This window comes from Spodoptera frugiperda, chromosome 21, assembly GCF_023101765.2.
Source record: "Spodoptera frugiperda isolate SF20-4 chromosome 21, AGI-APGP_CSIRO_Sfru_2.0, whole genome shotgun sequence".
Taxonomy (NCBI): Eukaryota; Metazoa; Arthropoda; class Insecta; order Lepidoptera; family Noctuidae; genus Spodoptera; species Spodoptera frugiperda.
Genome location: NC_064232.1, coordinates 4,073,287 through 4,099,597, shown reverse-complemented (window position 1 = coordinate 4,099,597; position 26,311 = coordinate 4,073,287). Strand labels below are relative to the sequence as shown.

Sequence of the window (26,311 nt, the reverse complement as noted above, 5' to 3'; positions counted from 1 at the left end):
TCCACAAATTGTTGTTTCGGGTCTGGTTGTTATGTGTATGTGAACTTGTATGTTTGTAAACGCACCCACGACATAGGAGAAAATCCTAGTGTGGGGCTACGTTTAAAAAAAAAAAAATTGATTTCAGATAACAATGGACGATGCTCGTTTCGAAGAAGCCCCGATAAAAAAGGTTACAACCAGCAACGACTACCGCGCGCCCCGACGGTTGGAGCACTTGGACGAGATTGGACAAAACTTGGAACTGCTAGGAAAGAAAGTCGGCCGTAGGTTCGACAATAAAGTCGGACCAGCCAACCTGGATACAATAAGCTTTGAGAGCGAGAATCTGAAGACTAGCCATAGCGAGAGCTCTTCTAGACGGAATAGTGATGATGGGGGCCGAGCTGAGAGGCTCAGAGCTGGTAAGAGTTTAATGTCATTTCCTACTAATCTTACTAATACATATTATGGATGCGAAAGTTTATGAGTTTACTAGCGGACCCGACAGACGTTGTCCTGTCTACACGTCTTTAATTTGAAAATTTGTCGGATCCAATGTAAAACATTCCAAAATCAACAACTACTAATAAATTAAAAATTAATTAAAAAATCATTGTCCAGCGGACAAAACTGTGAATCTGAGAATGGTTTACCATTCTCAGATCCCCTTACACACAAAAAATTTCATCAAAATCGGCCCAGTCGTTTAAGAGAAGTTCAGTGACATACACACTTACAGAAGAATGATATATATAAAGATGTGTTTGTTTGTTACTCAAAACTGCTGAAGGGGTCGAGATGACGTTTGGAAGGCTGTTTTTTTTTTATAAAACGTTGCCGCACATTAGGATTTTCTCCTGTGTCGTGGGTGCGTTTACAAACATACAAGTTCACATGCACATGACACTCAGACCCGAAACAACAATTTGTGGATCACACACAAAGAGTTGCTCCGTGCGGGAATCGAATCTGCTACCCGTAGCGCGGCAGCCAGTTGCCCAAAAACCTGTTCCTGAAAAAATTGAAAACATCACAGAAAGATAATAAAATTTAGGGCCACGTTTAAAAATCTGTATTCTTCTCTTTCATTACAAATACTGATGACCCCGTATCTTCCAAATTGCAGACGGTACCAGCTCAGAGCCTCCAACAGCGAGCGTGACAAACTTCAACGCGTGGGGAGAACTGAACAGCTCCACCTCCACAACTCGGACTGAACTCAGTCTATCTGATGGGGGAGATGAACAGGTGAGGAGAGGAACTAAATTAATTATTGTGTTATCGGCTTACTCACATAACTGTTTGACGAGGAACTCGACTAGTTTCAAACCATGCTAGAGGCTCATATTCATGAGCAGCATTCTACGACACACGACGTGGCGATTGTCGCGCTGCTACTGGCGACTCGAGTTTCGCGCCTATCGCGCCCTCTGCGTTTTTGCGACGACCCGAGAATCGAACCCAACACCTACGCAGCAGCTAGCGAACTAGTCTAACGAGCTGACATAGTCGTGCGCGCCGGAAAATGCGCGTGATTCCGTGGTGTGTAAGAATCGAGACAGGCGTGAGGTTATGTATGTATGTATGGGGCCGTTCAAGTATTACGTAAGCACTATTGGGGTGTGGGGGGGTCTTTATTTTGCTTATTTTGGATGACATGGGGGGTAGGGGAGTCAAGATGATAATTACGTCATCGGTAGTTATTAACTTTATTACACCAATGGCAACATCACATTTTCTATGCTTGAAAACGAAACGCTTTTTCAAAACATTTTAAAATCGGTCCAGTAGTTATTGAGCCTATTCATTACAAACAAACAAACAAAAAAATATTGCCCCTTTATAATATTAATTTAGATAAAAAATACATTTTTATCTGAAAAATGTTTACGTAAGCATGGGGTCAGATGTTAAAGATTTGCTTACTTTTGCTGACAAATGGGATGGGGGGGGGGGGTAAATTATTGTTATAAATCTGCTTACGTAATATTTGAACGGCCCCTATGTACGGACGGTTCGATCGGAGTGATAAGCCTCACAGCAAAGTGGCGTGAAACAACGCTTGCGTAGTATTCCACCATGAGGGTGAGGTCAACAGAGTCCCAATTCTCTATCCTCTACACCCTTAACCCCCAAATCCTCGAATCCCAAACTCCAAATGGCCAGTAACGCATTTGTATCTACTCTAGTGTAGTGGGTGTTGGTGCTTGCTTACCATCAGATGTGATCCATCAGCTCATTTTTCGTCTTATCCTATTACTACATAAATCTTTAAAATAATGTAGGTAACAGACAAAGTGTAAAGACAATCATTTCGTGCAATAATAATAACTAGTGGTCGCCTAGTGGTCGAAATTCGACCATATACGATTTAATTTACAATACCACTTAACATACGTTCCAGGATATTTTTTATTTTTAGTTTTGTAAAATTCAAATTAATATATTCCGGCGCATCATGAACAGGAAAACTCTATTCATATGAGCCGTGAGAATATCATCGCAATATCTGTCGATTTTGACGTTTTGCCAAATACAATCAGATACTATGCATGGTAGTGTGTGTAATGTTTTATTTATTGATTTAATGGACTTTATGAGCATTATTTTTGAAAAATATTAGCGTCCTGCACTTCTCCTACACATAAACTATAAGTGTACCAAATTTTATGCTCCTACGTCCGCGCAATTTTCGTAAAAAGGCGTCCAAAATTTTTGCATCACGTATTAATATATAGATAGCACGATAAAATAGCGTTTTGGACATCCGAAATTCTTAGCTGGCTATATTTTACCGGGATACCATCGTGCTGTTACGTGGGCAGTAAGTCTTGGGGTGCTTTAACACCAGGGGTATACTATGGAAAATGAAAATGAAAAATGAAATGAAAAATATTTATTAGTTCATAAAGGATTGTACAAAAAAGATTGTGATTGGAGCCTCCCGTTAAGCATAGACAGCCTGTATTGGGAGACACCGCTCTTCCATAACTTATTAATATTATGCTTAGAACTAATAAACTTGTTCTTAATATAATTCTTAAGTATAGAGTGTACTATACAATGTGATAGGCGTGGGACTTCTAACCCGTTAAGGCTGAGTACTACATCTAATTTTATCGACAAAAAAAAATAATATGGGGGTTGAACCCCTAATTGAAAATATAGGAAAATAGTGATTTTTTCGGTAAGAATAATTCACAAATTTCTCACCAAAACATTATCAAACATATGAAAAAAGTAATGAATTAGTTAGCCAAGGTTATTAGCTACCGTTTGTCGTCTTTTTTTTGTTTCTACGACGCATACAACCTTTGATATCAAAAAAAGTAAAAAAAATATTAAAATGGCCATAATTTTTAGGGGGAGGGGATTCGACCCCTTCGACCCAGGACTTTTGTCGTTAAAATTAGATGTAGTATTCAGCCTTAACGGGTTAGAAGTCTCGCCCCTATCACATTGTATAGATATGCTACGAAGATGCAATAACTAAGCTGTGAAACAAAGTGAAGCTCGAGTATGCGATGTATCGATTCTAGGGAAGCCACCCATAGCACACATACATAGCTTTAACTAACTGTTCCTGAATCCGTTCCCACCAGTGTTAAGCCATCCACAGCAACGTAGCATAGCACATCTCTGGTGGTAAAGTACACTAAGTCTTATTATATATTAACAAACACCGACATTCATGTTCGTTCTATTAAAAAAATTAGAAAAACTATCTCGGAGATATGGGAATGCAATTAATAGAAATTAATATGAAAATAGTCAAAATTATTTATTCTAGTCTCTAAGTCACACTGTACAAAAATACTAATAACGTTGTAGTCATAAATGATGTGTATACCTGTAATAGGCATACATACCAGTAATGTTATTGTCATGTATCTTTTATATTTTCTGTGTATGTATTGCTGTTGGTGTACCTAATAAATAAATAAATAAAAAAAGTCTTATTCTCGTCAAATTAAGCACTAAAATAGAAAATGGTCATTGACATACAGTAATTATCTACCCTTACAGACGACAAATACCCGTCGCCGAAGTCACGAGTCTGCTCTACCAGGCACGCCGATGCACCAGCGGCCGCCGTGGAAGTCAGCGGACAGTCTAGTGCCCGAGTCGGCGTTTGGAACCTCCCTGGCTGACATTATGGAGAGCCCTGCTAATAAGGTGAGGAACCTTTGAAAAGGAATGAAGAAAATGTGAACTACATCGTCACGCCTTTTATCCCAGAAGGGGTAGGCAGAGGCGCACATTACGGCACGTAAGACAATGTACACCAACTTTTCACTATTTGTTAAGGTCCCATGTAATAGGGGGTAAGATTACTTTTTTATGTTGTAAGCCGGTAAACGAGCAGACGGATCACCTGATAGTAAGCAATGGCCACCGCCCATGGACACCATAGGCGATACAAGTGCGTTGCCGGCCTTTTCGGCGTTAGGAATTTAAGGGTTGTTGAGGAATCGGGGATTGGGAATGGTTGTATTTGGGCTGTATGTATACTTACTTTCTATTTCATCAAAAAAATAATATATTTTTTAATATTTACAGAACATGCCGTTTGGTAGCTACGATGAGAAAAAGGTACTATTTCGTGTATTTTACATAGACGCACTAAGTAGGCAGTAAATACCTGCATATTTTTAGTATGTCTACCTTTTGTGAGACATACTAAATTCATTATTATGTTATCGGCTTACTCACGTAACTGTTTGACGAGGAACTCGACTAGTTTCAAGCCATGCTAGAGGCTCATATTCATGAGCAGCATTCCGCGATACAAATGTCATGGCGGCCCGGAGGTTTAAGTCGCCCGCTTCTCATGCATGAGGGTGCGGTTTCGAAACCTACCAACGGCAAGTACCAATGTAACCTTTTCCAAGTTATATGTACTTTCTAAGATAATTTAGACACTACTGACAAACGGTGAAGGAAAAATTGTGAGGAGACCTGGACTTATAATTTCTGATTATAAGTTTGAAATGGCCAACCCGAATTGAGCAAACGTGGTGGTTAATGTTCTAACCTTCTCCGTGCGAGAAGAGGCTTTGGTCAGCACTAGCCTTATAAGTTGTTGATGTGATGTGATTCCGCGACACACAACGAGCCTCAAACTCAAAATCTTTTATTTGCATGTTTAGTATATCTTAATTTAATATTTAAATATATTTAACAGCTTAATGGCCTTTTTCAAGCGATATAAATTTGAGGGCTATCACTAACTTACCGTGATCCGGAGCTGCGGACTACCTAGCGGGTTTACCGGGGCTCTGGCTCGAAAAGCAGGAGAAGAACGGGGTGGTTTTTAGTCAGTAAGAGTCTGACACTCCCTCTCGCCTCGCCCAAGGTGTGAGAAGTAATTGGATGATTTTCCCCCCTCAAAAAAAAAGTCATTAACTTACCGTATATTACATTTATTTAAATAATGCCTCTTAAATGGCTTGAAACGAGTCGAGTTCCTCGTCGTATAGTTACATGAGTAAGCCGAAAAACATAGTAATCAAGATATATTATGTTTTTATTTGGAAACCTATATGTTTTTATAATAACCGTGTCACTTACAAATTCTTATAGCATTGTGTATATGTCGTATGTATACTTGAAATTACATCTTTTTCTTGTCACATATATGCATGTTTACCGTTCTGCACAAAAATTATAAGTTATATTATTACCGGGGCTCCGGCTCGATAAGCAAGAGTAAAAACGGAGAGGTTTTTAGTCATTAAGGTTTTAGGAATATTACCTGACTAAAGGAGGCGGTAAAGAAAATTTAAGGCAGTTTAAAAAAAAAAGTTTTTTTTATGAAACAAGCCGGTTATCGAGCAGACGTATTACCTGATAGTAAGCAATCGCCGCCGCCCATGGACACTTGAAACACCAGAGGCGTTACAAGTGCGTTGCCGGCTTTTTGGGAGTTAGGAATTTAAGGGTTGTTGTTCGGGAATGGAGATGGGGAAGATTGGGAAGGGGGAAATTGGGCCTCCAGTAACCTCACTCACACAACGAAACACAACGCAAGCGTTGTTTCACGTCGGTTTTCTGTGAGGCCGTGGTATCACTCCGGTCGAGCCGGCCCATTCGTGCCGAAGCATGGCTCTCCCACACAAACAAAAAAAAAGTAAAAAAAAACATCACGCTACGGCCAATAGGAGACAGGTAGCGGGTGAAACTGGGCGAGTAGCTAGTATGTTATAACTGAATTTAATGTTGCTTTGAACACATGCACCTCTGCTTACCCATGTAGAGCTTATAAGGTTTGATTCTATTAAGTATGTAATTATTATGAAACTGGGTAAATATTAATAACAATACCTTGAGTGACCCCAAAACGATTGGAATTTGGCATCGCGTGACACGAAAATGAGAGCATTCTAAAGCTTAGTGTTCACTATAGGTAACTATTATATCCTAACAACTAGGTATAACAAGTGTTTCGGCACTGCTAGGCCGGCTCGACCGGAGTGATACCACGGCCTCACAGAAAACCGATGTGAAACAGCGCTTGCATTAAGTTTCGTTGTGCCCGTGAGGTTACCGGAGGCCCAATCCCCGATTTTCCAACAACCCCAAAAAGCCGATAACTCTCTTGTAACGCCTCTGGTGTTTTGGGTGTCCATGGGCGACGGCGATTGCTTGCCATCAGGTGATTCGTCTGCTCGTTTACCGGCTTATACTGAGTGACAGAAAATTTAAGACACCTCATGTAATTTACGGGCGCCCCTAACCTCACCTGCCACCCGCGGGTATATACCAGCCCTAAAATTTACACTAATAGTTATAAAAATGCGTTACCATTCCTTACGATTTAACTGAATGGTTTAACTCAATTTCTTTACTAGTTACGCTCGCGATGTTAACCGGACTTCTAGTTTATTTTGTAGCTAATTTTAAACCGTAAAGCTAAATATAAACTAAGGTAAAATGTGCAGTAACTACAATATTAATATGAATTCGATTAAACATATTAAATTGAATAGAGTAAATGACATCAAAGTTGGGGCGGTCAGAACCGGGCCGTTTTGGGTGGTACGTATTTTCGTTATCATCATCATCATCATCAGCCTGTTTGGTGGCAGCAGCGCCACTGAGCTCGATCTTCAGCTCTACGGATCCCACTAGCCACCTTGCGAATATCGTCACTCCACCTAGCTGGAGGGCGCCCTACACTACGCGTCTCCTCTCTAGAACACGTTTACCCCAACAGTCATCGGTTCTTCGACAAATGTGACCGGCCAACTGCCATTTCAGCTTGCTAATCCTTTGAGCTATGTCGGTAACTTTAGTTCTCTGTCGGATCACCTCGTTATGGATTCGATTCTTCAGAGAGACTCCGAGCATAGCTCTCTCTCTGCCGACATGAAACAACGCTTGGCGTTGTGTTTCGTTATGTGAGTGAGGTTACCGGAGAAAGTTACATTGGTACTTACCGTTGGTATAGGTTTCAGATCCCTGTCCATTTGCATGAGAAGCAGGCGTCTTAAGCCTCCGTGCTACCACGATACTGCTATGTTCATTTTCTTAATGGAGAATGTTAACATTTTTAGACATGTGTGTAACTATGAACGAATTGATCTGTTTACTTAGTTTTGTCGTACAATCAAAACTGATCAAATTATATGCATCTAAGGTTTTGATGACTTGAATTTCTCATACAAAATTAACGTTGTACTGTGACGTTATAGTACAACGTCTCATATATTTTATTTTTTAATACTTATAACTAAGTAGTAGGTTATCACTTAATAATGTTTTAAAGCTATTTAAATATAAGAATGTGTAGGTATTTTGTTAATTTAAGTAATATTAACATTCTCCATTGTACGTAATGTTACCTTTCTCCTCACCAGGTCCACCTTCGAGATGACATCAAATCCATCCGCTCAGACAGTTCTGAAGAGAAGAAGTCCCGAGGGTGGAGGTTCGTGAGGAACGTGACGTCTGCCGCCGGTGCCTTCACTGCAAAGCCTAAGGATGCTTCCACCACGTTGCCTGGGACTCCTCAGCCAAGTTTCCAGGTATGACTTATTTTTTTTTAGCCTTTGTCGTTCCACTGCAGGGCAAAGGCCTCCCTCCTTCCACTCCTCTCTGTGCAGAACTTTCTGCGGCCAATCCTTGTCGTAGGTGTCAAGTCCCGTCCCGCCATCTCCTTCTGGGCCTGCCGCGACGTCTGTTGACATGGAGTGGGTATTCAGTTGCGAGTATTGCCCACCGCCGCTCATCTGACATGCGGTAGATGTGACCAGAGTAGTTCCACTTTAAACTTGCGGCTTTTTGACCAAAGTCAGCGATTTGAGTTTTGGAGCGCAGCGGGGAGTTTCTTATTATGTCCGTTAATTGGACTTCTAAGATACTGCACTCCATGGCTCGCTGGCAGACCTTAGTATAAAATACAGACCAGGTAAGACTTAAAGTCCTATGTAGGTACGGTGGGGCAGAAGGTGTGCACAGAGGTTCTCCATCTCGATCGGTCTTGAGTCACCATTTGTGTTATAAGCCTCAAGTAATAGGGCGTGAGCCTATTGCCATTTACTGGGCACAATTCCAGACTCCGACTGAGACATTTTGTGAAAAAACCGAAAAAAAACTACAGCACTCGCTCTTGCGACCACTCGACCAACGAGGCAGTCGACGAAAAGCTTTGTGACTTAAATTTATATTATTTCTCTTCTAGTCCAAACCGGACAGCAAGAACTCTGACTACGGCAAGGACGACAAGAAACCATCGTTGCCATTCTATCCGAATGAAAAAGATGAAAATGTTGGAGAAACGAATTCAGAAGTAAGTTTTTCTTTCAAATGGTTCCCTTTTTTAAGTTGGGAAAATCGTCCAATGACTTCTCCCGCCTTGGACAAGGCGATAAGGAGTGTCAGTGTCTTACTGACTAAAAACCACCCCGTTCCTACTCCTGCTTTTCGAGCCGGAGCCCTGAGCAATGGTAAAACCGCTAGGTAGTCCGCAGCCCCGGATCAAATGGTTTCCTATGACTAGTGTTATGTTTGTAACGGAGTACCAAAAAGTATTTGTGAAGTTGTTCGCCGCTGTTAGAGCCATATTATAGCGGTTGGCAAGCACCTGTGAGACGAGCGCGAGGCGAATGTGCCACGAACATGCCGCGGTTACACAGTTAAGACGTCGTTGCAGACGCTTTTTTTTATTTATTTTTTAACGTTGCCCCACTGTAGGATTTTCTCCTGTGTCGTGGGTGCGTTTACAAACATACATGTTCACAGACACCCAGACCCGAAAAAACAATTTTTGGATCACACAAAGAATTGCTCCGTGCGGGAATCGAACCCGCTACACCTTGCGTGCCTTTTTTATGGTATAAGCCGGTAAACGAGCAGACGAATCACCTGATGGCAAGCAATCGCCGTCGCCCATGGACACCCGAACCGCGAGAGGCGTTACAAGTGCGTTGCGGGCCTTAAGGGCTGTTGGGGAATCGGGGCATTGGGAGAATACGGCATTAAGTAAGACAACTTTCTAATTTCTAGGGTTTAGAACCAGAATCTCTATTGTTCCGGGACGGGAGAAGAAGAATAGACATGGTGTTAGCGTATGAAGAAGAAGATTATGGAGTTATGACAGAGAACGAAGCGAGAAAGAGAGAGCACAGAAGAACATTCCAAGTAAGTAGAATATAAGTATCTACCCCTTTTCTACCAAAACTATAAGTAGGTATATATGAATGACGAATGATTGATTAGCTTCTGCCAGTGGCTTCGCCTGCATTCCCGTGGGATAAAAAGTAGCCAATGTGTTATCTATCTAGACCATAATCTACCCCTGTTCTAAATTTTATCCCGATCCCTTTAACCGTTTTGACATGATTGAGTAACAAACATACATACAAACTTTTGCATTTACTTATAGTACTTACTAGTCTGACTAGACTTGTCGTGGTAGCCCTGAGGTTTAACATGCCCGCTTCTCATGCATGAGGATGCGGGTTCGAAACCTACCAATGGCAAAGTACCAATGTGACTTTTTCCGAGTTATATTTACTTTCTGAGTATATTTAGACACCACTGACTAAAGGTAAAGGAAAACATGTGAGGAAACCTGGACTTATAATTCTGTGGCTCTAGTGAAAAGGGATGTAAGTCTAAAAATGCAACTTTACAGGAGACGCAAAAAACGCTTCGCGCGAGGTTTCAATATTTGTAGCGGTCAAACTGCTGCCGAATTAAATACATGTGATGTGTTTTATAGGTAAACGATGTATGTTCTTTCCTTTTATGTGGTTATTTTTTATGTAAACTTAGTAGTTTCCGAAATAGTGACTTATACCAACCACAAAATGAAAGCCTTAAGGGTATAAAATAAGTTATACCCCTTTACATTTAAATCAAAAGTTCATTTACACAAGTGAAAAAGGATACGCATTTGGAATGATTTTTATGATAACTAAGTAATGCAATGGAATAATAAGTGTTTAACTATCAGAAACACGTGTATTCATTATAAACTTACCATCAACATGATTAAAATTTAAAAAATATGAAAAGTAATTATTTGTTCCCTTTTTCACATTGATTATAGACAAGTTAAGGGGGACATAAAGACTTATGTGAATCATTTTGTGTAACTTATATCTATTTTTTAACACAAGTAAAAGTAATAAATTACTTTATAGTGTTTTTTATTATGAAAATAATTTATAAAATCAATTAAAAAATAAAAAGTGTCATTCACACATAGCCCTTGGAGAATAGCTTTCGGAACACGGTGGTATAGATTAGTCAGTAACCCAATCATCTTCGGTCATCATTGCCATATCTTTGTGAACAAGATCTATCAAACGATTAATGCGACCGCGATCAGCAATTCAAAAACAAAATATTATTTACTTTAAAAAAATACCCCTGGGAAACGCTGCAAAAACCTTTGGCGTATAAAGTGGATGTAAGTACGAAATCGAAAAGGAAAATTGGTGTACTTATACAACTTAGGCAGATTCCATAGCACGGTTCTAAACCTTAGTGGTTTTTTGGTTGCTATTTGTTATTTATTGTATTATTGTTTTGTGTAAATAATAAATAAAGTAAAAAAAAAACTAATACTGAGTCATTCCCGCTCGTCCACACCCTGTCACCTCACGTCTAGTCTAAGAGTTAATAAAGAAAATTACTTTAAAAGTACATACCTACTAATTCTAAAGTATTTTTTGGGTATTTTATATTAAATGTATAGCATAAAATGTTTCACATTTTAATTTTACACACTGAGTATTGTATCAATATGAGTTTAAATACAATTAATATATAAAAAGTTTTAAAAGATACAATCTCCTGGATATACTAATATTTAAAATAAAAAATGTAAAATTAAAATGTGACACATTTTTATGTTATACATTTAGTAGGTATAAAATCTTTAAATTTATTAGAGAAATGTAGTTTTAAACTAATTTTCATATTTTCTTGATTAACTCTTAGACTACACGTGAGATGACGGGGTGCGGACGACTAGGAACAATGCGTTCTATACGTCCACAGAGAAGATGAACAGAACGCAACATTCCCAGCTGTCCGCAGTGGGGATGAGCGGGAATGACTCCTAATACTTAGTGATAACAATAATAACATAAAATAGGTCCGCATGACAGTTTGTGGCGAGCTGTTGGGCAGTGGCGACCCCACGGACCTGACTCCTGAGAGAGGCCCTATTTTTCGACTCCGGTTAGTACCTGCGACTAACCGGAGAGGCCTCTCCTACCTCATTCTTGCCTTAACCGGCTGGTTTGAGTGGAGATTCGCAAGAGTGGAGTTGCCTTCAACTCCAACTCGGGGGAAGGATGTATCCCAGTAAGATGCTGGTCCCCTACCAGCATCTTACCTTGACTAACAGCTGTGGGATGCCCCTCCTTCCTCAAGCAGCTCAACGTATGTTGCCCCCTTGTCGCTACATGCTAGCGGCCGTTTCCGGGGGCCCATTATTGAGTTTGCGAGTCACCCCCTGCCTGTTTATCCGTATGTATCAATATTGGTCAGGGGCAGGGGCCATAGTACCCCATAGTTAACCGGTTAACTATTCCACAGCCACCCACACCCATATCATTTCTTTTTACCATATCTCACAATAGTTCTGCATCAACCGGGGATTGTCCTTTGGTGTACTTCCATAGTGCATACAGGGATTCATATCGCCTTCAGGGATAATCGCCGGCTGATGTCCCATTACATTTAGATTAAAAATTTTCAACGGGCCTCTGTGAGTTGGCTTCGGCTCCTCGTATGCTTTCAAAGGAGGAGATAGGAAAATAACAAACATAAAATAGTAACAATTAATAAACGGAATAACAAAAAAAGCACCGAGTAGTAAGTAGAATAACCTATGTCTAGGATAGACTAGAGATAGCCTTCTGCGAAAAAAGGAATAACAAATGGCTCACTATTTCACCGGGCCTAGCCTCCCTGATCAATGGCAGCACATCCAGAACAAGTATGCGACGCAAAGTCTATGATGCACTACCAGACATGAAACTGTTGGGTCGAAGCTGTCGATTGTTGCGAACACGCAATAAAACAATCGCAATGTTTTCCAGCGTCGACTCTATAACTGGTTTTGCACAAGCATGTGAGGTGCTGTCAGGCGTGGGTGAGTGGGGAGACGTAGAAGGCATACATTCCAGAATAATTAGCGTAGACGCTGCAGTGGTGGCTTATGAGAAAGGGAAAACGGCAGACCTTATGGGCTGCATTAGGGCCTCGGAACATCATGAGGTCATCGTGTACGAGGACAGGGGGGAAGATTTGAGCTTCCTCAAGAGGTCAGTTCAGCGCCAGCCAAGGGTGGATTCTCCAAGCGGCTCAGAGCGTTTACAGCAACAATATTTGCAACAGAGCGCTCTGCAACAACAACAGCGGGCCACCGAAAGGGAAAATAAAAAACTAGCGTCCCGAGGTAGAATGTGGGCAATAACAACAGCCATATGCTCAGTAACCGGACTCATTGCGTCACCTTTCAGGAAAAACGCATCCAAGTCCACTCAAAGATCGGAGAGCTGTCCCACTCAAATACAGTCTGCTCATTCTAGGTCATCCCCAACAAGAGCAGCTATGGGCCACGTTTGTCCACCGAAGCTTCGACAAGCCACCACTCCCAGAGACCATCTCATAAACGCTTTTCTCGAGTTTGTCGCAGTAATAGAAGCAACTAAGCAGGTTAACTTGCGGAATTGCGAAGCCATTCTGCAGACCTATCTGCAGGGTAACGAGCTGATACTGGACGATAGACTCGAAGCAGCAGAAGCAGTCATATACGACAATAATACATCGAGAGTGCTGAGAGGAACCTCTATAAGTCGTAGTATGGCAGCTTACAATGCCACTGCAGGATTTGTGTCGCTGGACGAGAAGGAATCAAATCGATGCGGAGTAGTGAAGTTTAAAACTCCCCCCAACGATTCCCTAGTGGTGGTTGCAAAGTGTACCAGGATTATGCTAGACGATGGGATATTAGAAATGGTAAAATCCATATCGGAATCCGGACCGGACGGCATAACCTTTGAGAACTGGTGCACTCCGAGGTTTCACTGGACGAACGGGGTCCCTGGATGCGGTAAAACGACTTGGATAGTGGATCAATTTGATGCGGACAAAGATTTTATTGTCACCACAACAACTGAAGCAGCAAATGACCTCAGAGGCAAACTATCTTGCCGATTTGGGGGACTACTAGTCAAATCTAGGGTTCGAACAATGGCGTCCATCTTAGTAAACGGCTTGAAGGGGCGAGAGAGCTGCACTCGACTAATGGTAGACGAGGCTCTTATGAACCACTTTGGAGCCGTGGTGATGGCCGCCCGAATAACTTTAGCCAAGGAGGTCCTGCTAATTGGTGACATAAATCAGCTCCCGTTCATTGATCGTGACAACCTCTTCCCTCTCCACTACGGCCGCCCTACACATATCACACCCATAAGTCAGGAGTTGCTGTGTACCCACAGGAATCCGATGGACGTGGCCTATGCTCTCAACACAGTTTACAGTGGCATATACTCATCCAGGTCGGGCGTGAGATCCCTCGAGACAAAAAGATTCTCGGGAGCGATGATCCCAAAATCACTCCCCGACACCTTACCCTGGTACACACCCAGGCAGAAAAGGAATCCCTTAAGAACCAGGGATACGGGTCGGGCGAGGGATCACGCATCCTCACTATACACGAGGCTCAGGGACTTTCGTCCGCGAAGGTGGTAGTTGTGAACACAGCAACAAAGAGGCAAAAAATTCATGATAGCGTACCACATGCAGTAGTTGCAATTTCGCGTCACACACATAGTTGCATCTACTACACGGACAACTGTGATGACGCGATAAGTAAATTGATCAGAAAGGCTGCTGAAGAGAGCGACCATGGGATTATGGACTACAACCTGAAAATGGCCATCAAACACAGAGACGCGGCAGTTGTGGGGGCGCTTTTGGGCGAGAAATGTTCCTCGGACTAAAATAAAAATTTATATAGCGGGAGGTAATGTGTATGCGGAAAACGTAAATAAGAATATAATTATATAATTGGTAACTCTTTGACTTCTGTAAGCTCTGTTGAAGTCAGCCCACCCGACAGGGGTTGAGGCGTCATGCACACATAAATGTCCTACAGTCGGTGGCGCTGTGTGTTGGGTTGTTCCGTTCCCAACAAAATGGTTGACCGGACCAATTGCTGACACACACGTCATACTCGTGAACGAGTGCCTTCTGCTGGGGCAGGTCGGCTCTCCCAGCGCGCTGGTGGACTGACTTGGCAGAGCCGCCGGTAAATTTAATTTAGTTGATTAAAAAAAAAACAAATATAAATAATAGTTGTGGTTAATTGTAGTGTGTAAGGTAGATACCATATTGATAAGATTTATTGTAAAAAGAAAAACAAATTGTATGACAAGGGCACGGACCAAGAGTCCGTGGAGAACATATGTAAATAAACATATTAAAAAAAAAAAAAAAAGAATAACCTATATCGATAAGTTACGACTCTTTACAGGAATAAACACTTATCATTCGTATTTAATTTTATTATTGTAGGAAATATTATTAGAACAGAGACTAGAAACTTAGTGTAAAACGGTACATGTTGACTAAAATCCATAAAATTTTATGATAACATTGAAATAATCGACTAAAACAAGTGGAAAAGGATACAACTCACTCGCGTAATTATCGATTTTCAAAAATAATAATCAATAAACGGAATAACAATAACAGCTTTGGTTTAGCAAAAATGCATCGAGTAAATCGAGTTGCAGCGCGCTCCCCACCCACCCGCACTGTACCCCGAGTCGTACATTCGTACTTTTTTCACGTAAAATGAAACATACTCGTAGAATACAAATACAGTTAAATCGATTTAAATTTATTAATTTCAATATTAAAAACGTGAAAACAGATGTCAACAGACTTGTTTTTGATTTTTCTGTTTTATGTAGGTGAAAAGAGATTTATGTCTAGTAAAACCATTATTCACTAAACATTTTTTAAAGAACAAGTACACTTAAGCCGTTTTACGCCAAATAAAACGAAACGCTGGAAAACTATAATTAGTTAAATTCCTACTCACTAAGTAAAGATGTCATAGTTCTGTATAAAGAAATTTGAATATACTTATACCCGAACTTTCAATTTTTTTTTGTTTGAATTAAACCCTTTTGCACACAGTAACTTCTTTATTTTTAGAGATAGGTTAGATCCGTTTTCACCAATCGATAGAGCGTTTTTTTCTGAACATTTTGGTGTACTTAACTCATTTTCGACAAAATCGGACTTATACCCCTTTTCACTAGGGCCACAGAATTTCTAATAATTATAAGTTTGACATCGCCAACCCGCATTGAGCAAGCGAGGTGATTAATGCTCAAGCCTTCTATATGCTAGAAGAGGCCTTTCGTCAGCAGTGGCCACTTATAGGCTGTGGATGTAGAGTCTTACTAGATAGTAAGATAATAAGAATATTTGACTTTTTTTAACTTAAATTTGATTTTTCCCATAGGAAAACCTAGTAAAAGAAGGTCTAGAATTAGAATTAGAAAATAAATGTTTATCCTTTGACGAGAAGACGTGGTTCCTCAAGATCCACATACCGTGGAAGACGGAAATGAGGTTGGCGGAGGTGATCGGAATGAAGCTGCCTACGAGACGATTTATCACAATATCAGTAAGAGCATGGGTAAGAATATTTAGCTTTGAAAATGCACGTGCTGTTGATTTTTGAGGGTTTTCTCGGGTACGATAAAATGGGTAGGTTTTTGGATTTTTTCGCAAACCGATACAAATCCAATTTAGGTAAGGCTACTTCGGTTCTTGAATGCGAATTTCATATTGAAACCTTCTCGACGTGAGACCCATAAGGTTTTATGTCCGAATCATCAAATTTGGATTGCCGGAATTCGGATTTAATTGATGCCGGTCGATGGCAGCGGTCGGTAGATTTATTATATTCCGGCCTACCTATGGATCGACATGGACCAATCCATTCCACCATCGATCGATGGTATTTATCGGCTATAGATCGATTGGTGCGGTAGAAACTATCGATTGACGTCGACTAATGCATTCTACTATCGATCGGTATCGATCGACCATTGCTCGATTGGTGTGGTAACACCCCGATAGAGAACAAATTAATATGAAAACTATCCTAAACGTAAGTTACATTTAAATAGGTTGGTTGGCTACAGATTAAATTGTTTGCATTTCGTTTTTATGTACCCTGCTTTCAAGTTTTCTAAAATCAGTTTTCTCATATTGCAATATCTATACGATACGATTTCTGACAGCAATCGGATTTTAGAATAATTTTGATATATCGGTCTCATGCCTAAAAATGGGAGTGTTTCAAACTTTTATATATTGCACCTTTGCTTGCATCTTCGGGGATTAAAGGAGGTAATTCAATAGATATTGATTATAAACGTTTTACAGAGTGATGAGAAGCAAGCCGAGAAAGATAAGCACTGGTACTCAAAATGGCGTCGGCGGTGGAAACAGTTGTATGAATATGAACATACTAGAATCACCCCGGAACCGTCATTCTATGGGGCTGCTGAAGAACGTGGGGCCAGACGGGAGGAAATGTCAGTATGAAATTAAAAAAAAACCTTTTTGTTCTTCTATCTATACTAATATACATATATACATATTATAAAGCTAAAGAGTTTGTTTGTGTGAACGCGCTAATCTCCGGAACTACTGGTCCGAATTGAGTAATTATTTTTGTGTTGGATAGTCAATTTATCGAGGAAGGCTATAGGCTATAAAACATTACGCTATGACCAATAGGAGCCAAGTAGAGTGAGTGAAACCGCGCGGAAGTAGCTAGCTAGTAATGTGTAACAGATGTACAGTATAACAGCTGACACATAGGACTCCACTTAGTTTTAAGTCAAATTTTCGGGTGCTTGGGCTTCTCCCAGTTGTGCAGTTTCTTTTGTGCCTTTAGGCTTAAGTCATTCTGTCTCCTGCATTAAATTCACCGAGGGAAGTGGAAACTGTCGTTTTCTTTTTCTTCTCCTCTAATAATATCTTCTGATTTATTTCGTTGCGGGATCCAAGACAGTCATTCATGTCCCTGGGACGCACCGGACTTCAGTGTTCCGGTGTTTGCATGGTTGTATCTACTGTAGATCCTGGTGCACAGGAGTTGCAGCGGTTTTGGAAGGTTGTGGCGGGCTTGTCCCATTATAAAAATGCCATTAATTTACCAGTACCCTAAGTACGAAAACGAAACGAGAGCGCGTTTGGCGTTCTGATTGGCCGGCCCGAATGAATCGACCAATCAGAGCACCAGTTTTCGTTTAACGTAATATATAAGGCAAACACGTACTAAGGCTACAGGTCTTCTAAAATATTGTAATTCCTATCGACAGATTCCTAGTAAAAGATCGGCACACACAGTTCTCACCAGCACAGAGGAGTCTACTAGTCATGCAGATATTACTGCGAGCCAAATATGACAACAATGAAACCAAGGTAAGACTTCTTGGGTCTTTCGGGAAATTTCTGTATCCTCATTCAGGGCCGAATCAACTGCTTTTTTTATGGAACAAGCCGGTAAACGAGCAGACGTATCACCTAATGGTAAGCAATCGCTGCCGCCCATGGACACTTGAAACACCAGAGGCGTCACAAGTGCATTGCCGGCCTTTTGGGGGTTAGGAATTTAAGGGTTATTGGGGAATCGGATTGGGATTGGGAAGATTGGGAAGGGGGAAATTGGGCCTCCAGTAACCTCAGTCACACAACGAAACACAACGCAAGCGTTGTTACACGTCGGTTTTCTGTGAGGCTGTGGTATCACTCCGGTCGAGCCGGCCCATTCGTGCCGAAGCATGGCTCTCCCACACTTATAACCGTGCAGTCACTTGATTGTAGACTACTTATTATGCATTTCAGATGGGAATCCGCCGTCTCCTAAACGACGGTACCTACACAGCGTGCTTCCCTCTGCACGAAGGAAGATATGAAGTGAACATGTCTGATGGGACCGTTACTGATAGAAGAGTAAGTTTATTTTAATTATTATACTTTTTTTAGGATAGGTCGGAAGGCGAGCGGATCTACTGACTGATCAGCAATCAGCACCGGGATTTTTGTTTGGCAAAATGAGATTCGGGATTGATAATATAAAAGTATTTTTATAGTAACTATTGTGAGACATACTAAATGAACTAAAAATTATGGTTTTCTCACGTACATTAAAGGAGAAAGGCTCTACTAGTTTCGAGTCACAGAGAGGCTAATCATGAGCAGTGTGCGTAGATATAGCGCAGCCTACTCTGTAAGACGTTGTGACAGTATGAAGATGACGTCCCTTTGTGACTTGAAACTAGTAGAGCATTTTCCATTAATTTACGTGGGTAAACCGTGATTTCTAGTTAATTTTAGTGTGACTCTTCTGGTGTTGCGAGTGTCCATGGGCGGTGCTGATCGCTTGGTATTAGATAATCCGTCTACTCGTTTGCCTCCGAGTGGTCTCTCGAGTGGACTGCCGGACTAGGGGTCTCGGGTTAGATTCCCAGGTCGAGCTAAGTATTGGACTGGACTATTTTCGATTTTTCGAAAAAAATCTCTGTAGTGGCACAGAGTCTGGAATTACATATGGCAATAGCCCCCTATTACATGGGACTTATAACACAAATGGTGAAAAGTGGGAATATTGTATAGTGGCATTACGTGCCGGAATGCGCACCTCTGCCTACCACTGCAAAAGCGTGGATAAAAAAACTCCTATAAATATTTTGTCACTTTCAGCTTTTATATCTAGAATGGGCTCGACCAGCGAAATGGTATAAAAAGCAGCCTCTTTGGCTGGTCCGAAGGTATTTCGGTGATAAGATCGGCCTCTACTTCTGTTGGCTGGGTTTCTATACAAAGATGCTGTATGCCCCAGCCATAGTAGGGACCCTCTGCTTCCTATACGGATTGGCCAGCATGGACTCTGAAGATAATATTCCTAGGTAAGTTAGTTTTTTTTTTTATTAAACAAGCCGGTAATCGAGCAGACGTATTACCTGATGGTAAGCAATCGCCGCCGCCCATGGACACTTGAAACACCAGAGGCGTTACAAGTGCGTTGCCGGCTTTTTGGGAGTTAGGAATTTAAAGGTTGTTGTTCGGGAATCGGGATCGGCCTTGGGTTATATTATACTTGTGGCGACACCAGACTAGTGACAGATAACAGAAGTCGCACATATACTATCGACGAGCAAATCAACGGATGACGTCATAAATATCCTGCATTTTACATGCGAATAAACATGGATAGAAAATCCCAACGAACAACAGTTGGGCAGAAAGCCCGCCAGACATGATCACCTCGCCTGGTCGGAGGATCCTCTTTTTCTTAGGGAACTTTACTCTCCGTTTCCTAAACTATTTTTGGTAAATTTCTAATTTCCGTGCGTTTAGACGTTTTTGCCATACCTATTATTGGAAGCAAGTATAACAGCTCACACATGGGGACATTAATTAGTATTTTACTTTTAAGTAAAATTTCCGTGGTGCTTGGCAACTGGGCTTCTCCCAGTTGTGCAGTCTCTTTTGTGCCTTAAGGCTTAAGTCATTCTGTCTCCTGCATTAAATTCACCGAGCGAAGTGGAAACTATCGTTTTCTTTTTCTTCTCCTCTAATAACATCTTCTGATTTGTTTCGTTGCGGGATCCAAGACAGTCATTGATGTCCCTGGGACGCGCCGGACTTCAGTGTTCCGGTGTTTTCATGTTAGTATCTACTGTAGATCCTGGCTTACAGGAGTTGCAGCGGTATGGGAGGTTGTGGCGGGCTTGTCTGTTGGTAGGCTCCGAACTCCGATAAGTTATCTTAAGATTCTCTTTCTTTTCGCAGTAAAGAGATTTGTGACACAAAAGGGCCTGGCAACACGACCCTCTGTCCTCTCTGCGATAAGGCCTGCCAATACCAGACCCTCTCAGACTCCTGTCTCTTCGCCAAGCTGACCTACCTATTCGACAACCCTGCTACCGTCTTCTTTGCCATATTTATGTCTTTTTGGGGTAAGTAGACCATGATACATGAATAAAAAAATCGTTATTTTAATTATTATGTTTCTCGGTTTACTCAGGTAACTGTTTGACGAGCAACTCGACTAGTTTCAAGTCATTCTAGAGGCTCATAATTATATATATTTTTTTGTTTTAAAAACATTGTCCCACACTAAGATTTCCTCATGTGTCGTGGGTGCGTTTACAAACGTACAATTTCACATGCACGTGATACCCAGATCCGGAGCAACATTTAAAGAGTTGCTCCGTGCGGGAATCAAACACGCTACACATTGCACGGCAGCCGGTCGCCTAACCACCGCGTCAACTGTGCAGTCTTTAGGTACGCATCCACAGGCCCGCATCGTACGCATCGCACGCAACGGATTTTAGTTTGTCTTGTATAGAAACTCATACAACTGCGTCCACTGATCCGCATCGTAAGGACCGCATCATCGGCAATGCCTACATGCGATGCGTACCGATGACGTCATACGGAATGCGTACGATGCGTGGGATAAGTACGATGCAGGCTTGTAGACGCGTACCTTTTGGCAGCAATCCGCGACACACGACGCGGCAACTATCGCGCTGCTACTAAAAACATTATAATTAATTTTGTATGTCTCACGATAGTTATAATATGATTCGAATGTAATTTTCATTCATTTTTCAGCGACAACATTCCTTGAGCTTTGGAAACGAAAGCAGTCGGTGTTACGATGGGAGTGGGATATGGGTGGTGTCGATCAGGTATACAAATACATCACCTTCCTTTTGAACAAGTCGGTTACAAAATACAAAGTTACCTACGTATCTTGCAATGCGTTTTACTATGATAATAAGATGTTATGAAGCTAAGAAGTGTAGTAGAGCCATAGTTCGATACAAATGGGCCGGCTCGATCCGAGTGATACCACGGCCTTACAGAAAACCGACGTGAAACAATTCCCCCCCTCCCAAATCTTCCCAAACTCCGATTTCCCAACAACCCTTAAATTCCTAACCCCCTAAAAGGCCGGCAACGCACTTGTATAGTCTTCGGCACGTAACTTGGCAATTTTTTTTAAATAATAAGAATGTTCCGCCAATCGCACAGGGATTGATCCTCACAAGCATCGTGCGCAGACGCGGCGACGTTGCGCTGACTATTGAACGTCCGCGTCCGCGTATTTTTAGTAAATAAAATAATATTCTTGAAAAAAATGATAACAAAATCTTGCCAAGTTATCTGCCAACCTTTATAACGCCTCTGGTGTTTCGGGTATCCATCGGCAGCGGTTGCTTACCATCAGGTGATCCGTCTGCTCGTTTACCGGCTTATACCAATCTGCACCGCACTTGTAACTCCTTTGTCCATCAACGACGCCAATCATCTACCGTCATATATAGATCCATCTGCTTTCATGATTCCTTAAACCAAAGAGTATAATAATTATAGGGGAACTTAAAGTTGTTTTGAACTAGTCCACAACTGTTTTTCCACATATTTTCAGGATGAAGACCCTAGGCCAGAATTCGAGGCTTCAGTGAAGACATTCCGAACGAACCCAGTGACGAGAGAGAAGGAGCCATACCTACCCAACTGGCAGAAAACTGTGAAATATGTAGCTAGCAGCTCTGCTGTGCTATTCATGGTACGTATTATAATACATATAAGGTGTTCTGTGACTGCCTCATTGGTCGAGTGGTCGCAAGTCCCACCGCGACCGCCAGACTAAGGGTCTCGGGTTCGATCCCGGGTTGGGCAAAGTATTACTGGTCTTTAACGGTTTTTCAAAATTCCTCAGTAGTCTAGAAGTGCCCAGTATATGGCAATAGGCTCACTCCTATTACATGGTATTTGTAATACAAATGGTGAAAAGTGGATGTACATTGTACAGTGGCATTTCGTGCCATAATGTGCACCTCTACTCCTTCGAGGATAAAAGGCGTGACGTTGCATTATTATAAGGTGTTCTAAAATTATCTGCCACACAAAGTATACGGGTGAGTAAGGTGCTAATACTGAGACCAACAAGACAATGTAATGTAGAAGACTTTATTGAATACTAGCAAACCGTTCGCCACTACGTTACGGAACCCGAGACCTTTCCAACGAATGCAAAACCGTGGAAATCGGTTCGTACGTTCTGGAGTTATAGCGTCAGGAAGGAAACCCCGACTTATTTCTATATTATAGACTAGCTACTTCCGCGCGGTTTCACCCGCTCTTCTCGGCTCCTATTGATCGTAGCGTAATGTTTTATAGCCTATAGCCTTCCTCGATAAATGCACTACCCAACACAAAAATAATTATTCAAATCGGACCAGTAGTTCCGGAGATTAGCGCGTTCAAACAAACAAACTCTTCAGCTTTATAATATTAGTATAGATTAGTATAGACTAGTCCTGTAACTTTATTTTTCTCCATCAGATCGCGATAGTAATGGGGGCTGTACTGGGCACCATTATCTACAGGATATCCATGGTGTCGGTCATCTACGGCGGCACGGGAATCTTCATCCAGCGCCACGCCAAGATCTTCACCACCATGACTGCTGCCATCATCAATTTAATCATCATCATGATTTTGACTAGGGTAAGCAAGAATGTTTTTTATTGGTAACGGGTAAGGTTTTGTCCGCTATCTCGCCTGATGGTAAGTGATGATGCGGCCTACGATGGAACACGTCTACCCATAAGCAACCTATTCACTCGGGCTTTGAAGACACCCAGGGGGACGGAGCTATACAACCTACATAGCTGCGTCCTCTCACTGCTCAGTGATCGACCATTCTAACACAATTGTAATAGCAGACTAAGGCCCCAGGTTACTCAGGAAACTCATTCAGTTTGGTAATTAAACTCAGTGGCATACTGTTTTAGAGATCTATATCCAGCAGTGTAAAACAAATTGATGATGAGACAAACTTCAATAATTTCTCAGTACTACAAATATAAAGCCACTTTTTTAATGAGAAAAGCCCGGCACAATCTCCCAAAACTGCTGTTCTCCTTTAAGCCAGGATCTACAGTACCACCATACAACCATGCACACACTAGAACACTGAAGTCCGGCGCGTCCCAGGGACATGAATGACTGTCTTGGATCCCGCAACGAAACAAATCAGAAGATGTTATTAGAGGAGAAGAAAAAGAAAACGATAGTTTTCACTTCCCTCGGTGAATTGAATGCACTATAAGGTCACAGCCGCACTCAGAGTCATTTAATGGTTACTTAACCCAGTCTTTAGCAATAGTTTTCGGAACAAAATCGTTACTAAGGAATAGTTAAAGTAATCATTAAATGTCTCTGAGTGCGGCAGTTAAACACCCTCAGTCAGAAATGAATGCCATAAAATAAGTCTGCTCGTTTACCGGCGTGTTCCATAAAAAAATAAGTGTATATAGTATTTTCCTGACTTACTTTTGAGGGTCCGTTCACACAGACCGGCTCGGAGAGCATCGGCGCACATTTTTCTTTTCACACAGACCGGATCGTATACGCTTGGAGTCGGTCGCTTAGAGTCGCCAACTATGTCACATACACCAACTGGAAGCGGATGTGCTCGGAGCTCCGTTTATTATTTCACACCAAGCGCCGTCAAGCATTTTTAAACAAAAAATCAGTGCACATTAAAAAATAAACGTTAATACAAATGCTTAAATCTCTATTTTCAACGTGACAAAATTTTGCTCTCCTCTCCGAGCCGGTCTGTGTGAACGGACCCTGACTGTGTGGTTTCCCTGACATTTTCCTATCAAGGAATTTTGAAAGCTTTCGGACTCTACGCCAAGTCACTCTCGCATTAACCACCCCTTATCCTAAGTCATTTTGAGTCACTGCAATAATATAACTTTTCATTTATCTCATGATAAAATATATTTTTCAGATATACGCAAAAATAGCAGTGTACCTAACGAACATGGAGAATCCTCGCACACAGACAGAGTATGAAGATTCCTACACGTTCAAGATATTCTTCTTTGAGTTCATGAACTTCTACTCTTCTCTCATCTACATTGCCTTCTTCAAAGTAAGTAATAGATATAACTAGAGCTGTATTTACCTCTAAGGCCTCCCCTACATTATCCCCGCTGCGTGAGCGTTGCTTGTTGCCGCCGTGTGACGTGTGTGTAGCGATCGTGTGGCGTTTAACCCCCTTAGGCAGTTGTCCCACCGGCAACGATTAACTAGAAACGAGTTAGCGAGACGCGTAGAGCGAGTGCATAGTTCCGATATTTGTGTAGCTCGGCTATAATCGAGTGTGCGAGCAAGGCGGGCGATTTCTCGCATCACTACGATACACACTGTAGTGAATTGACCACTGGTTGTTCTCTCGGCGTAAGTTCTAATCGCTTGGCGAGTGTCGCCGAGCGACTGTTATCTTTCATAGCTCTTGTCGCTCAGCGACAAACTAGTGAAGCGAGTGCTCGCCGGCAGTGTGAACAGTCAGCGATCAACTGTTTGTATATGCATCTCTTTTGTTCACACGGAAAGTATATCTATTGTACGTTTCTTGAGCGAGAAAATAGCCGATAGTTAGTCGTTTTCTCGCCGTTGGTGGGACAACTGCCTTAGTAGCGGGCGGCGGAGATAGCAGCGTTCGCGCTACTCATACGCCCGATGATCGCACACGCCTTATGTGGGGTAAGCCTTATACGACGTCCTGCGTGAGCGATCTAGCCACGAAGGCGATGCGGTGCGGAAACAACAAACTGCCAACATGTATTGACGTGGCCTATATGACTAACCGCACGTCGAAACGAAACATGCACGTAGGACATAGCCGCCGTCACACCACATCGCGTTGAATTCGCGTGTCACCGCACCGCTTCGCGTTCACGTCTAGACCGCTCATGCAGGGGTCTTAGACTGCTATTACAATTGTGTCAGAATGGTCGATCACTGAGCGGTGCGAGAGGGACGATTCTGACACAATTGTAATAGCAGACTAAGGCCCCAGGAAGCGCGTTAGTAACGCATTGGCATTACTACTGTACGGCATTGTAAGTTAATGACTTACACACGTTAGTAGCAATACTGGCGAGCTTTCAGTGAACGGATGACAGCATCGCTACAAAAAGTCACCCTGGCCGAGGGCAGGGGCATACGATGCGTTGCGGTAGCGGTGCGGCGCCGAAACGGTGTCGTATCGTCGTCTTACATACAAATATCTGTGGCATATCACACGATGCACCGGACTTGCAACCAAGACGAGGCGGGGAGGGGGGATGCGTTGCGACGTCGGAGCGGCACCGCTCAGTTGTTTTGCGTCACAAGGAAACTTTCATTAACAGACTGTCCAACGCTGCAACGCCGCTGCGACATAACAACGTTGCGGCGCCGCACCACTCGCGTGCTCACCGACACGGTGAAATCTTTGCAACGCATCGTATCTCTCTCTCTCTTTTTGCTGACGAGGAAACCTTCAAAAGGCGCCTAGCTTTTTGGGGAAAAAAATAGGAAGTGTGAGATTTTTACCTCACCATCTACACCTAAAAGAGGCACCGGATCCTCTTAGTAGACCAACACCGGAGACGGGGATATATATATATATATATATATATATATATATATATATGTAGCGAGAATATCATCCGTCGCGTCGTTTACGTGCTGTGTTATAACGAGAATATCATCCGACGCGTCGGTTACGCGCTTCGCGCGCTAACGCAAGCCGCGGCGTTCCCACCGCTCCTCACGTCGCCAGTCGGCCCTACACGCCCGTAGTGAAAGCACATGCGCGCGCGACTGCGTCGCGCGGCGCCCTACCTTGTACCTAGATTATTGTTTGAACTATATTACTGCTGTCTGTGTGTTACCTAATTGTGAT

General features: G+C 42.1%; 1 protein-coding gene across 3 annotated transcripts in view; it reads left to right on the top strand.

Moving 5' to 3' along the window:
- LOC118280221 (anoctamin-4) overlaps nt 1-26,311 on the top strand; it is a 52,644-nt gene that overhangs the window by 14,773 nt on the left and 11,560 nt on the right. Inside the window, exons 2-18 of one of the 3 annotated variants that reach the window (XM_035600114.2) lie at nt 128-404; nt 1,109-1,230; nt 4,009-4,158; nt 4,543-4,575; nt 7,842-8,009; nt 8,666-8,773; nt 9,490-9,624; nt 15,986-16,150; nt 16,918-17,069; nt 17,862-17,964; nt 18,388-18,495; nt 19,246-19,451; nt 20,338-20,504; nt 21,169-21,245; nt 21,989-22,129; nt 22,909-23,073; nt 24,368-24,511. In XM_035600114.2, the coding sequence (XP_035456007.2) occupies nt 134-404; nt 1,109-1,230; nt 4,009-4,158; nt 4,543-4,575; nt 7,842-8,009; nt 8,666-8,773; nt 9,490-9,624; nt 15,986-16,150; nt 16,918-17,069; nt 17,862-17,964; nt 18,388-18,495; nt 19,246-19,451; nt 20,338-20,504; nt 21,169-21,245; nt 21,989-22,129; nt 22,909-23,073; nt 24,368-24,511 (2,415 nt within the window). In that variant the 5' untranslated portion in view covers nt 128-133. Of the gene's footprint in view, nt 1-127; nt 405-1,108; nt 1,231-4,008; nt 4,159-4,542; nt 4,576-7,841; nt 8,010-8,665; nt 8,774-9,489; nt 9,625-15,985; nt 16,163-16,917; nt 17,070-17,861; nt 17,965-18,387; nt 18,496-19,245; nt 19,452-20,337; nt 20,505-21,168; nt 21,246-21,988; nt 22,130-22,908; nt 23,074-24,367; nt 24,512-26,311 lie in introns of all 3 variants that reach the window. The other 2 variants (XM_035600112.2, XM_035600115.2) reach the window with 2 other exon arrangements.